The following is a 14289-nucleotide window of genomic DNA, read 5'->3' as shown; positions in this document are numbered from 1 at the left end:
CATTTCAAATAATAATAGTAGTAGTAGTAATAATAATAAATAAATAATAAAAATTTATTATTTATACCCCGCCTATCTGGCTGGGTTTCCCCAGCCACTCTGGGCGGCTCCCAACAGTATATTAAAAACATGATCAAACATTAAATGCTTCCCTAACTAGGACTGCCTTCAGATTTCTTCTAAAAGTCAGATAGTTGTTTATTTCCTTGACATCTGATGGGAGGACATTCCACAGGGTGGGCGTCACTCCTGAGAAGGCCCTCTGCCTGGTTCCCTGTAACTTCGCTTCTCGCAATGAGGGAACAGCCAGAAGGCCCTCAGTGCTGGACCTCAAAGTCTGGGCTGAATGATGGGGGTGGAGATGCTCCTTCAGGTATACTGGGCTGAGGCCATTGAGGGCTTTAAAGGTCAACACCAACACTTTGAATTGTGCTTGGAAATGTACTGGGAGCCAATGTAGGTCTTTCAGGACCTTTCAAACTCTTAGGTCTGATAGTTCACCAAGCTTGGGAGGCCTAGGAATTTCTCTGCACTGGGTAAATACTAGATTTCACCACTTGAGGGTGTATTTGCCCAAAACTTTTAGTATGGGACCAGGTGGTTGGGTGGAAGAAAGCATGCCTAGGACTCGCTTTGTGGAAACTGCATGGCTCAATTTTGTTGTCAAGACAAACAGATCTTCTGCTTATATATTTGTCAAGAAATGTAACTTCATTCATTTTGGCATAGCCACCTTGAATCCCAACTTGGGAGAAAGGCAAAATGGAATGGGAAATGTTTATACAAAATCATTGTAAACAGGTCAAAACATTAGCAGGATTTTAAATACACTTGTAACAATGTATAGATAACTTAGGAAGATGAAAAATTGGAGAAGTACTGATATGCAGTTGAAAATAGAATTAAAAGGACCCATGAAAGGGATGTGGGGGTGTCAGGAGATTCAGAGTAATCCAACATGATCTGTGCCTAGTTTTCAAACGATAGGAAGGTCTTAGACTGCTGGCAGAAGGATGATAATAATCATAATAATTTATTACTTATACCCCACCCATCTGGCTGGGTCTCCCAGCCACTCTGGGCGGCTTCTAACAGAATATTGAAAACACAATAAAACATCAAAGATAGTGAGGGAGGCAGTCCAACCCCTTTTGAGAGGGAATTCCACAATCTTGGGGCAGCCACCAAAAAGGCTCTGTCTCATGTCACCACCAACTGTGCCTCCAATGTTGATGAAACCAAGAGAAGGTGGGCTTGGAACTATGTTTCGTGCAAGAACTCTCATCGGTGACCTTGAAATTGACCACCTTCATTTTCCTGCCACGTAATGTAAGGAAGGGCCTGGATTCCAGCTCTGAAAATCACACTGGGAAATAGCAGAGGAGTGGAAGGGAGCCCATAAGCTCAAGCACCACTAAACCATGCTTGGATGTTACATGTGGACCCAACTCAGCAGAATCTCAAAGGCTGCTCCCTAATACAGTCATACCTCATGTTGCGTCCGCTTCATGTTGTGTCTTTTCATGTTACGTCCCGCAGCAACCTGGAAGTACCAGAACGGGTTACTTTGGGGTTTTGCCGCATGCGCAGAAGCGCTAAATTGCGCTGTGCGCCTGCGCAGATACAACACTTCGAGTTGCGGGCATTTCATGTTATGGCCGGGTCCCCAGAACGGATCCCGGCCATAACACGTGGTACCACTGTATGCTGTTATGAAAGGAAGGCATTTCTGGTGTGAAGTGGTTTCTTTTAGTCTGCAACACACAGGACTGAACTCCACTGAGCAGAGTGGGACTTAACTAACTGAGTCAGCACACAGAAGACCAGGCACTGAGCGTCCTGTGTGTGTTTTGTCTTACAGGGGCCTCCCCACGGATCGGTATATGTGGAGCGATGCCTCCGGCTTGCAGGAGTGTACGAAGACCAACACCAAGCCCCCGTCGCCACAGTGGTCTTGGGTAAGCGGACTGGGCCTTTCTGGACATTGCCCTGTTGCAAGGATAAACTGATTTGCAGCAACAGATTTTCTAGAGTTGGATCCCTCCCTGCCCCAGCTAGGTGCCTTTGGACAAGTCGCAAGTCTGTACACCATGTACGGAGACAGATGATTGGTCCACCTAGTTCAGTATTGTCTACGCGGACTGGCAGCAGCTCTCCAGGGCTTCGGGCAGCGTAGTCTCTCCCTTCCATATCTGGCGATGCTGGGGATTGAACCCTGGACTTCCTGCATGCGAGGCAGATCCTCTACCACTGAGCTACAGCCAGGGAAGGTTCCTAGAACCATAGAATTTTAGAGCTGGAAGGGACCCCGAGTCATCTAGTCCAACCTTCTGTGATGCAGGAATCTCAGCTATAGCATCCATGAGAGATGGCCACCTCCGCTTAAAAACCTCCAAGGAAGGAAATTCCCCCATCTCTTTGTGAGAGTCTGTTCCACTGTCGAACAACTCTTACTGATTTTTCGTTGGACTCTCCTTTCTTGTAACTTGAATCCATTAGTTCGGGTCCCACCGCTCTATTTGCTGCCTACTCCAGTTTCGAAAAGGATATTGGAAAATCCTGTGTGACAACTAGTTTTTCCCTAAACTAGGTTTTTCAGTTGGGGGTGTATGGATAGGATCAGTATGAGAACCCTTGACTGCTGGTGTAGAACTGCCTTGGCCCACCCCCTTGCCTGTTCCCACCTCCCATTTTTTTAATTTTCCACACCTCCCCCAAAGGGCCCAACCACAGCTTTGCTCCAGGTTATAACTGCTGCTACTGGAGGAAGCCACCAGGAGGCAGCCTGCTAGGAGCTTTCTCAAAATTTATGTTGCTGGTCCTGGATAGGGATCAGATTTCTTCTCCTTCTCCTTCTGAAGTCTTGACTCTCTCTCCACTCAATCCAGGTTTCTGACTGGTACATCGATTTTAGTGTTTCGGGTGGCACTGATCGGGAAGGGTGGCAATACGCAGCTGACTTTCCAGCGTAAGGCTGATTGTTTTCTTTACTACTGCTAAAGGGTTTGGCTTGCATAAGTTACCTCCCCTGTCTCTGCTTTGAAGTGTGAGCATGAAGTCTTAAGAATGGCAACAGGAGCAGAAGCTTTTGAGAAAAACACAGGAAGAAAAAATTAGGTTGTACATCCAAGGTTACTTCCACACCATACATCTTAAAAGTTCTTATTAGACCTCTGTTGCCCTCACACAGCAACAGTTCTCAGAGTGCCTTAACAACTAATCCCTCTTCAGAGGGAACTCATGAAATTAAAGGCCTGTGAAGGGGACTAAGGGTCTCTTAAGAACTCTCAACACTCTTAACAAACTACAGCTCCCAGAATTCTTCGGGGGAAGCCATGACTGCTTAAAGCTGTATCATGGTGCTTCAAATGTGTACAGTATGATTGTGGCCCAAGATTCTCGTTTCTGCATTTATTGGGTTAAAAATTATTTTTACCTAACGTTCAGGCAGGGCCTGCTGCTGTCTGGGTACTGCCATTTTCATTTCCCACAGAGTGTTGCTCCAGGGGATTGTGGGAAATTAAAATGGCATCTCTGAGAATGGTTGTCCGCAGGAAGCATTCCAGTGGTGGGAGAAGTAAAAAGCTAAATGGAGAAGATTGGTGCTTGTACATTTTGCCTCATATCTCAGGTCCTACAAATGCTAAAATCTTGCTTTTTAAAAAATTAAAGATGGGAATTAGTGGAGTATGGATAATCTTTGGGGGGAGGGGAACAGCCCCCTCACTCTCTAGACACCTGTATGTCCAGGTAGCCCAGCACTGATTACAGCACATCCGCTGCTCCTGCCACCAGATTAACCCCACCAAGGCCTCCTTCAAATCTGGAGCTGTACCTCACTGCAGGTTTGTTGTGAAGAGAAAGGGACGACAATTGAGTACCTTGGAGGGAAATGGGAAGGATCAAAGTAAATTCAAAATCTGGTGGTCATTGTCCCTGTATCAGTTTATGGAACCAACAGCAAGAAGATCTGAATTTGTTTCATTACTCATGTCCCATTAGATTGTACAGAACTCCATAGGCTCTATTTATACGAAAAATAAATCTGGCACCGGGGTGCTGCTTTGCTCTTTAGCAAAAGTTCACTCGTGACAAGTGGCTAACCCCCAACATGGGAGCCTGGTTGGCCCGACAAACCACCCTTTGTCTGAGAGGAGCGAAGGGCCAGGACCTCTTTATCTTTTTGCCGGTGGACAGCATTAAAAAACAGTGCGTCTCTCCTTCCTGCAGGTCTTATCACGGGCACAAGACAATGAAGGACTTTGTGCGGCGAAGGCGCTGGGCCAGGTAAAGCACATCACACTCCAAAATAGTTTAGGTACCTCTCAGGTATATTGCAGGAGGGAGAAAGAATTTTCCCTTCTTTTGCACGTACATTGGCCTGCTTCCCTTACCACACACTTTGTCGATTTTTAAAACCTGATTCTATTCTATACTGCTTTAAGTATAGTTAACGGCCTTACTACGGAGTCATTGGCAGCTGTTAAAGGATGGTTCATAAGAATCTACGAATAGCCCTGCCATCCTGTTCTCACAGTGACCGACCAGATCAGGGGTCAGCAAGGCTTACCGGGCATGGGCCGGATCACTCCCACAGAGATCCTCCGTGGGCCGGAATGGCGCAGCGCGATGCCAAAACCGCGCCTGCGCAGAAGCAATTTCCGGCATCTGGGCATGTGCAGAAGCGATTTCCGGAGCCGCAGAAGAAAGTACCCACGCCTCGCTGCGCCAGTTTAGTGCAGCGCACGGGGACTCACCAAGCGGGCAGCTTGTGGGCCAGTTAAACAGCTTCCGTGGGCCGCTTCTGGCCCATGGGCCTTAGGTTGCTGACCCCTGGACCAGATGCTCATGGGAAGCTTGCAAACTGGACGCAATGAGTGCTCAACAGCACTCCTGCCCCACTTGCAGTTCCCAACAACTCCTATTCAGAGTTATAATGGTGAGTACGCAATCTCCCTGATCTCTCTGGTCTTGGTGAGTTTCAGTATGAAACTCAGCCCCTGTATGAAACCCCAGTATGAAACCCCCAGCCCCAGTATGAAACCCCAGCCCCTGACCCCTGGACTAGTGCAAGGATTGGGGCCATCGCTCGCCACCGACCTGGCAAAATGCACCTGGCCATCAAGGGCTTTTAAAGTCAACACCAACACGTTGAATTGTGCTCGGATACGTACTGGGAGCCAGTGTAGATCCTTTAGGACCGGCCATCCAATCTCCACTCAACCTTCCCCCCCCCCTCCCCCCAATAAAGCAAAGTAAATGTAGGAGGAATTAGTTGGGTACTTTTTTTTATTTCCGTGCCAAGGTGGAAGGCATCAGTGCCCTGATCACTCTCTCTGCCCTTTGACCTCCTGACCACCACACAGCGGTGCCCTTATTAGCTTGGCTTTCTAAGTATCTTCTTGTGCTGAACTGCTGTTCATCCAGGCCCAACATTGCATCATGCTCATTTGGCTAATCGGTAAAGCACACATGCCTTCGTTAGCTTCTGTAAACCTACAACTTGAATTGCCTCCCACGGCAGTTTTTGGCCTCCCGTTGGCTGCAGGTTCAGGTTTTTCTGGGCCCTGAAGTACTAGTTCCTGGTGTTTAGCAAGGCCCCCTCAGGTCTCAAACCGTTGTATATCCTGCAGCTGCAGATGGGGAAAAGAAGGGGTTGTGAGAGCCAGTGTGGTGTAGTGGTTAAGAGCGGTAGACTTGTAATCTGGTGAACCGGGTTCGCTTCCCCGTTCCTCCACCTGCAGCTGCTGGGTGACCTTGGGCCAGTCACACTTCTTTGAAGTCTCTCAGCCCCACTCACCTCACAGAGTGTTTGTTGTGGGGGAGGAATGGAAAGGAGAATATTAGCCGCTTTGAGACTCCTTAAAAGGGAGTGAAAGGCGGGATATCAAATCCAAACTCTTCTTCTTGTTTGGCCCTCGAAGTTTAGCCACGTTCCCCACCTCAATTCCCTGCATCAGGTTTTGAAAGTCTTTGCACCCTGCCACCCACGATCCTTCTCACGGTGCTTCATAGCATCATAAATGTTCATGCATTTGTAAGAAATTGATCTTCAGTATTGTCTGCTCTGGCTGGCAGCAGTCCCAATAATTTCAGGCAGAGAGTCTCTCCCAGAGCTACCTGCAGATGCTGGGGATTGAACCTTGGACTTCCTGCGTGCAAGGCAGGTCCTCTGCCATTGCCCTTTTACTCACCGCCTTTCTCTCTCCCTTACCTTTCCAGGAAATGCAGATATGTCACCAGTGGTCCTTGGCTGGAAGTCCCACCAATAGCCCTATGGGATGTTTCCATCATTCCTGAATCTCTGGCTGCTGAGGACGAGTTTGTGGCTCTTTGGGCTATCAGCGACAAGGGAGATGTGCTTTGTCGACTATGCATCACGCCCCAAAACCCAGCTGTGAGCCTTTGATTTTCTTGTGTCTTTGTGCAAACTGAGCACCTGAAATGAATCTAAATAACATCACTTGTGCACTTTGCTAGTTTGTATGCTCTTGGGTGAGCTCCCGTTGCTCGGTCCCTGCTCCTGCCAACCTAGCAGTTCGAAAGCACGTCAGAGTGCAAGTAGATAAATAGGTACCACTCTGGCGGGAAGGTAAATGGCGTTTCCATGCGCTGCTCTGTTTCGCCAGAAGCGTCTTTGTCATGCTGGCCACATGACCCGGAAGCTGTACGCTGGCTCGCTCGGCCAATAAAGCGAGATGAGTGCCGCAACCCCAGAGTTGTCCATGGCTGGACCTAACGGCTAGGGGTCCCTTTACCTTTCTGCTCTTGGGTAATCAGTTATAAATGTTGTTTTTTTAATGGGGCATGTTAGGGTCAATCTTCATTTAGTTCAGGTCTGGGGGACCTGTGGCCTTCCAGGGGTTAGGATTGTTGGGATACTGCCAGGGAGACAAAGGCCATGACTGCCTCCACGTCGACTCCCGACGCCCATTGATCTCCCGTAGATACAGTATCAGCAATTAGCGACACGAGCTCCAGAAGATAGCTTTCCACATTCCAGAGCTCATGCACACTCTATCAGCAGAATTCACACAGCGAAAGATGCACAGCAGGAGAGCATATTTACAAGTTTATTCAGCGTTGGTCAGAACAAAGAAAAAACATGATTGCCTGCTTGCGTGTTCAGGCACAGAGAGAGAGAGAAACGAAAGCAATAGAAAACACAAACATCCTGTGAACAGGAAATACGCAGACTCTGTGACTCACATAGCCTGCTCCCTTTTAAGGTAGAACGGAAATATCCTAACAAGGATCGCATCATAGAATTTTAAGTTGGAAGGGACCATGGGGTCACCTGAGTCCATCCTCTTGCAATGCAGGAATCTTTCGCTCAACATGGGGCTCAAACCCCAACCCTGAGATTAAAAGTCTCATGCTTTACCAGCTGAGCTTGGGCTCCAACTCCCATCAGTCCCAGCCATAACTTCATGCATCTGATAGATGACTGTAGCCCATAAATGCTTCTACTACCAATAAGGTGGCTACCCCCTTGGAAACTGTGTCAGCCATGCAAGTGTCACTTCAGACATACCTAGGGGGACCCATTGAGTTTTATCTTCTTGCTAGCTATCTTTCTATTCAAGTATCATTTCTATACTCGGAATGCCACCTCTTTTTTGCCATTGTGTTCCATTTAAATCTAATAGACACGACACAAAAGGAAAGGGGGAAGAGGAGGGCTGATGAAAACAAGCGAATCCGGGGGCCAGTGCTTAACGTTACACAAGTGTAGCAATGGCAAGGTGGAACGACCACTGAAGGGAGGCAATGATGGGATGGGGGGAGCCAAGTGGCAGGTGACTCCACCACTGAACTTACTAAACAAGGCCTTGCTATCTTGCCTCTGATGGAGACAGTTCTGGAAAGTGGCGAGGGATTTGGGGAAAGGAAGGACCCCAGCAGCAGATGGAAGCAGAGCCAACGATGGCCATATCCTTTGTCCCCATTTGCCCATATAGTTTTACAAGAGCAGCACTGAGGCTGAGGAGGAAGCAGAACAGAGAGAGCCACCTTCTAGACCAGTTAGAAAGAAGAAAGGCTGAGTTTGGTGGGGCAGTGCCCCATTGCCCTAACTGAGCCCAACCAGGTCAACAAAGGGGATCTGACTGGGTCCCCTCTTCCCCCAGCAGCAGCCTGAGACCACATCTAGTGTTGGAGTTTTGAACTTCAATTCTTGTAGCCAGCCTACCTTGCATCTAGAACCAAATGCTTCTTTGACGAAGTCCTCTTGCATTTTTAGTAGGCCGTTCCAATCTCAGGACGCAGTCATGCAACTTTGCTTGCCCTAGGAATTGCTTTGCAGAAGGGTGAAATCCTCTGTTATTGTTACCTGGCTTAGAAGTTCAGCAACCACTGAGATTGGGTAGCCCGTGCATTCTCTCTCTTCCCCTCCTATGCCCCCCAATTAGGGAACATCTTGGCTCCACGTGGGAACAGATCAGCCCTTCGTTTCGGTTTCCATCGGAGCATTTCACCAGGTCTGGGCCGTGGCCCGCGATGGCTCCATCTTCTATCGCGGTTCAGTATCGCCAAAGAAACCTGAAGGTAAGTGTGACCACTGGCCATACCTTTATTTTTTTAGTTAACAAAATTTATGCCCTGCTTTGATTGAAGTAAAACTTCTCAGTGGTTTGCAAGAAACATTTAAACCACAGCTGTACCTCGTGTTATGTACCGCCCCCCTTACGAATGCTGTGGGTTATGCGCTCCGCTGACCCGGAAGTAGATGCCCCTTGTTGTGACCTTTGCCCCGGGATGCGAGCGGAAGTCACGCTCTGACAGCGCGGCAGCAGCGGGAGGCGCCATCAGAGAAAGTGCATCTCATGTTAGGAGCCGTTTCCTGTTATGAACAGACCTCCAGAACAGATTAAGTATGTAACACGAGGTACCACTGTATTGGCAATATTAAAACGATTAGAAATATTTTTTTAAAAAAATTATATTATTTTATCAATCAATACAGTTAAGAGCCATTAAAAACATTTGAAGATAATTAAAATTAACAGTAAAAAGAAGAAAGATTGAAGCACATCAACACTTGCATCCCTGCACCTACAAAATTAGCATGTCCAGGAGAAGAGTTTTAGGCTTGTTTTCCTGTGTGCATGGACCCAGATCACTTTGCCCTCCCTGGAGTGATATGGATTAGGTCTTGCAGAAGAAGGCAAGCAGATGGACCATGGCAAAAAGGTGAATCCACTCTGGGGGGGGGGTCCTAGTGGGGGAATCCTGTGCAAGCCCGGATCTAGAGCCACCACTGAGTATGGTGAAGATAACTTGATAAGCCAAAGTATAACTGCCCCATTGGAAAAGGGCCAGAACAGGCTCTCTTCTGTGTTGATTCCTGCATGCAGGTCTTTCTGAAAGTTCTGGATTTTGCATCACTGAATGCAAATCATGCTATAATTATTAGTGTTGTTTCATGGCTGTCTGGCTATCTATGTCATTGAACAGGTGACTGCTGGTACCATATTCCTTCTCCCCCGAAGCAGAAGATAAAGCAAGTCTCTGTTGGACGAACCTCTGTCTTTGTTGTGGATAAAAATGGTGAGCTGCTTGCTTTCGGTTTCCAGAGGGGTGTAGTCCACTGCTGTCTTAAATCTGTTGCACCAAAACACAACCAGGAATCTTATGGCACCTTAAAACATAAGGGATGTCTGCAACCAGTATTTAATGATTATTTGTCAGGAACTGAGATTGTGCAGTAGCACCAGGTGTGTTTTGATTATGAAGTTGGAAGGGAGCAAGAGGAAGTACATGCAGTTCCCACTTTCGGAACTCTCATTATCTGAAATCTCGGTTATCCAAACACAATGAATTGTACCCGAATCTTGCTACACAAACAGCTGATTCAGATATCCAAACATTTGGAGTTTGCCGCTTATTTACTCGTTTGTGTTTTGATGGTCATCCACAACCATTTCAGAGGAAAACCAGGGAGGGAGGGAGAGAAATCAGACAAATCACGGATTAGAAATGTTCCCATAGGAAATAATGGAAATCATCGGCTCATTATGTGAACATTCGCCTAATGATCAATTTCCTGGGAGTGCATGGTGTTCAGAAAGTGGGATCTGTGTGTAATTTTGTTCCCAACCCAGGGAGTGAGAGCCAGGGGTTTCTGCAGGCATTGGCTGCCAGTGGGAATTTTCTTGCATGCGGCCAATGTTCACAAAATGCAGGTTTCTTCTCCCCCTTCCCATCAGTTGGTGGGAAGGGGGGAAATAAGATTTTGCCAGCTCAGTGATCAGCACTTTGGGAACCAAAAAAAAGTTCACCACTTCTGCATTACAGGATTGTCTTTCGACTTTTAAAGTATGATGCTCACAAGTGCAAGAACAGGGCAGATCTCCTCATGCCCGTGCCGAACTTTTCCTTTTATAGGTAATCTGTGGTATCGCCAGGGAATCACACCAAGCTACCCTCAAGGCTCCAGCTGGGACCACATTTCAAACAACGTCCGCAAAGTGTCCGTTGGGCCTTTGGACCAGGTCTGAGTGCGCCGTCAATGTATCTCTTTGGAACTTGTTTTGTAAAGGATTGTTCACTAAGGTTGTTTATTTACCTAAGGAAATGGCATAGAGCACCCTGGTCTGTGGTGACTAGTGCCTCTAGTTAGGGAGGTCCAACAGTAGGTGGCGCCAGAGCCAGTGACGGGCAGAGCCAACTCATTCTGGTTTTGCCCCCATCCTCTTCCTTGCTGAGTTCTACAAGGGCAGCACTAAGGAGGATGAAGGTGACAGCCAGGGCCCACCCCCTGGGCTGATAAATGTAGGCAGGTGGGGGCCAACTTAGATCAGCCTAGGGTTGGTGGGGCAGGGGCACACTTAATAATAATAAATTTATTATTTTTATGATGACCATCTGACTGGGTTGCCCCAGGCACTCTGGGCAGCTTCCAGCAAAATATAACAACATCAAACATTAAAAGCTTCCCTATACAGGGCTGCATTCAGGTGTCTTCTAAAAGTCAGATAGCTGTTTATTTTTTTTGGCATCTGACGGGAAGTTGTTCCACAGGGCAGGTGCCACTACCGAGAAGGCCCTCTGCCTGGTTCCCTGTAACCTCACTTCTTGCAGGGAGGGAACCACCAGACTTAACCCTCATGGACCAGCTTCCACCAATCCTGGCCCAGCCTTAGAGAGAGAGAGAGAGAGAGAGAGAGAGAGAGAGAGAGAGAGAGAGAGAGAGAAAGGAAAAGGGGTTGTGGAAAATTGTAGTGTGGCTCCTTCCACTTCTTTCTGTCGGTTTTTGCAAGTAATAAAGCAAGATTTAATTGCTTGGTGCTTCTCATTCATTCTGCTCTCCTGTGACATTGGAATGGTCCCCATGATGCGATACATCTACATCAGAGTGCATCTGTTTGGTGCCCGCCAGATCTTTTGGACTGCAATTCCCATCAGCTCCAGCCAGCCTGGAGAGTGGTCAGAAATGAGGGGAGCAGAGGTGGTTTTAGGGTAGGGCAAATGGTGCATTCGGACTGGGCGCCGCACTGAAAAATGCTGTCGAACAGAATGAGAGAGGCAAACCTTTGTGCCGCTGCTGAAATTTGAGGTGGGAGTTGTAGTCCAACGACATCTGGAAGGCCAGAATTTCCCCATTCCCAGTTTAAAGCCACTTCACATTTTCAACCCAGCCTGAACGAAGATCATCGCATTTGCAACATGCAAGTTTCCCTCGTCTCTTTCTGTTTGCATGTTTTAGAAGCTGGCTGCAGCTTGCCAGCTCACAAACTACACCCAGAATGAAAAACCTTTCCACATGCATAGCTGACTGCACCTGGGAAGCCTGTAAATTGCTACATGGATGTGCCCTCCTTTTGCACAGGGATTTTGGTAATGGGCAAAGCAACCCCCTTGGTTGGTTGTTTATAGTATTGGTAATCAATGGTGTAGGAAGAAATAACATGACGTGCGTGGCATCATCAGCCCTACTCCTGTTTTCTAGGTCTGGGTGATAGCTGACAAAGTACAAGGGAGCCATAGCTTGAGCTGTGGAACGGTCTGTCATCGGACGGGAGTCCAGCCAATGGAGCCAAAAGGCCATTCCTGGGACTACGGCATTGGGGTGAGTACCGCAATTCCTCAAGGACCGCCTCTCTCCATATGAACCTACCCAGACCCCGGGATCAACTTCTGAGGCTCTTCTTTGTGTTCCTCCTCCACAAGAGGTCCGGAGGGTGGCAACGCAAGCTTTTTCTGCAGTGGTTCCCGGTTGGAGAAAACACTCCCCAGGGAGGCTCACCTGGTGCCTTCATTATACACCTTTAGGCACCAGGCAAAAATTTTCCTCTTCAGCCAGGTCTTTGGTTGATCGACATCCAATGGCCTTTTAAATGTGTTGTGGAAGTGGGGGGGGGGTGATTGATTTGTTTCTGTTCTCATTTCTGTTACGGATTTTGTGTTTTTTTTTATATTGTAATTTTATGTTGTGATCGGCCCTAAGATCTACAGCAGCGGTCAGCAAACTTTTTCAGCAGGGGGCCGGTCCACTGTCCCTCAGACCTTGTGGGGGGGCCGGACTATATTTTGAAAAAATTAGAAAAATAAATGAATTCCTATGCCCCACAAATAACCCAGAGATGCATTTTAAATAAAAGGACACATCTACTCATGTAAAAACACGCTGATTCCCGGACCATCCGCAAGCCGGATTTAGAAGGTGATTGGGCCGGATTCAGCCCCCGGGCCTTAGTTTGCCTACCCATGATCTACAGGGGCTGTATACTACTACAAATACTACTACTACTAATAATAATAATAAAAGACACAAACAGCTGGAATTTGTTAGGACCTGCTGATTTTCCGGGCGCCATTTGGAGAAAATTTGTAAGCAGAGCCCAGGTAGAACAGCCACATGTATGGTGCCTAGACTGTACACACTCACGCACCCTGCACCAAGGGTTGCCAGTATGGTGACTACAGGTACACACATGCCCACAAAAACATTCCCCTGGTGTCTTCTCTATGTGCTGAAATTAGGACTGAAAGACACGTTCCATTATAGCAATAGAGCAGATTGCTTGACTGCAAGTATTTATATTTTTATATATATATATATATATATATATATATATATATATATATATATATATATGCAGGTTTTGGTGTCCTCGGGTGTCTTCCCGTGTAAAAGTTGGGGTGTCTAGGCGACGTTTCGACGAGGTCTCACTCGTCATCTTCAGATGACGAGTGAGACCTCGTCGAAACGTCGCCTAGACACCCCAACTTTTACACGGGAAGACACCCGAGGACACCAAAACCTGCATTCCTGTACCCGTGAAAATCTACGAAAGCATATATATATATATATATATATATATAAAATGAACTTTCTGTTTTACAATTTAGAATATTCATTTAGACAACCTTAAAATATCAGTGACTTCCCTCCTTCTCTTTCCATGCTTCATTTTGCATAGCATAAATCCCTGCCTATTTTATATAAACTAAACCATTCAGTATTCCATTATTACTTCCATCAAAACTATTTTACACTGTTGAATTTATCTTAATGCTGCCAGCATTTTCAAGTGTATACAATTCCCCCCATATATTTGGCAAACATTTTCCAAAATCTTCTTTAAACAAATCTTCTTCTTTGTTCTCTTATTCTATAAGTTAGATCCTCAAGCTGCACATATTCCATCAGTTTTAAGTTGCCATTCTTCTTTGGTTGGGACCTCGCTCGTTTTCCAGATATTTTCCCTGGCTTGTAAATCTTCCCACGGGTCCATTTACAAGAGAAAAGGGTGCTGGACTTAAGTGGGCCATTGGCCTTTATCCAGGAAGGCTCTTCTTGTATTCTTAAAGAGGCTTTACTTGTCCATGTCGGGTAGCTGCTGCACAGCAAAATCTTTTCAAAACATGTGGCTGATTTTTCCCTTTTTCTTCTTTGGCAGGGAGGATGGGAGCACATCACAGTAAGAGCGAACGCCATGGAGAGCACCAAGGCTGTAGCCCAGGAAGCCTCCGCAGGGCATCCCACTGAGCCCAACGAAACTGAAACTGGAGAGAGCGAAGGAAGAGGAGACCCTCCCCAAAACACCGTCTTGGTGGACACGGCTCAGGGCTTGGACCGGCATGCTGTGCAATGTTAATGCGCTCCATTCTCTAGAGACGTGGGCGTAGCGTTTTGCTTCCTCTCCACTCACTCCACGCACTCCCAATCGGTGTAAAGTTTCAGTGGATCTGTGCCTGTTTCTGAACACTTTAGTCCCGCCCGGACAGAAGAGGGAGTTGTGTATTCGTGAAGGCTTAAGGAGTCCATATCTGCCTAGTTCTGTG

The 14289-nt window shown here is 47.1% G+C and overlaps 1 protein-coding gene across 1 annotated transcript in view; it reads left to right on the top strand.

Moving 5' to 3' along the window:
* The window catches only part of TECPR1 (tectonin beta-propeller repeat containing 1), a 36049-nt gene extending 21760 nt beyond the window's left edge, over positions 1 to 14289 (top strand). Inside the window, exons 17-25 of the mRNA XM_081887852.1 lie at positions 1862 to 1958; positions 2889 to 2968; positions 4231 to 4287; positions 6223 to 6397; positions 8412 to 8547; positions 9457 to 9549; positions 10387 to 10493; positions 11951 to 12070; positions 13905 to 14289. Of these exons, the coding sequence (XP_081743978.1) occupies positions 1862 to 1958; positions 2889 to 2968; positions 4231 to 4287; positions 6223 to 6397; positions 8412 to 8547; positions 9457 to 9549; positions 10387 to 10493; positions 11951 to 12070; positions 13905 to 14102 (1063 nt within the window). The 3' untranslated portion in view covers positions 14103 to 14289. The remainder of the gene's footprint in view (positions 1 to 1861; positions 1959 to 2888; positions 2969 to 4230; positions 4288 to 6222; positions 6398 to 8411; positions 8548 to 9456; positions 9550 to 10386; positions 10494 to 11950; positions 12071 to 13904) is intronic.

Source organism: Podarcis melisellensis (assembly GCF_964234715.1).
Source record: "Podarcis melisellensis genome assembly, chromosome: 14".
In the NCBI taxonomy this organism is placed as follows: Eukaryota; Metazoa; Chordata; class Lepidosauria; order Squamata; family Lacertidae; genus Podarcis; species Podarcis melisellensis.
This window is presented reverse-complemented; position numbering and strand designations above follow the sequence as displayed.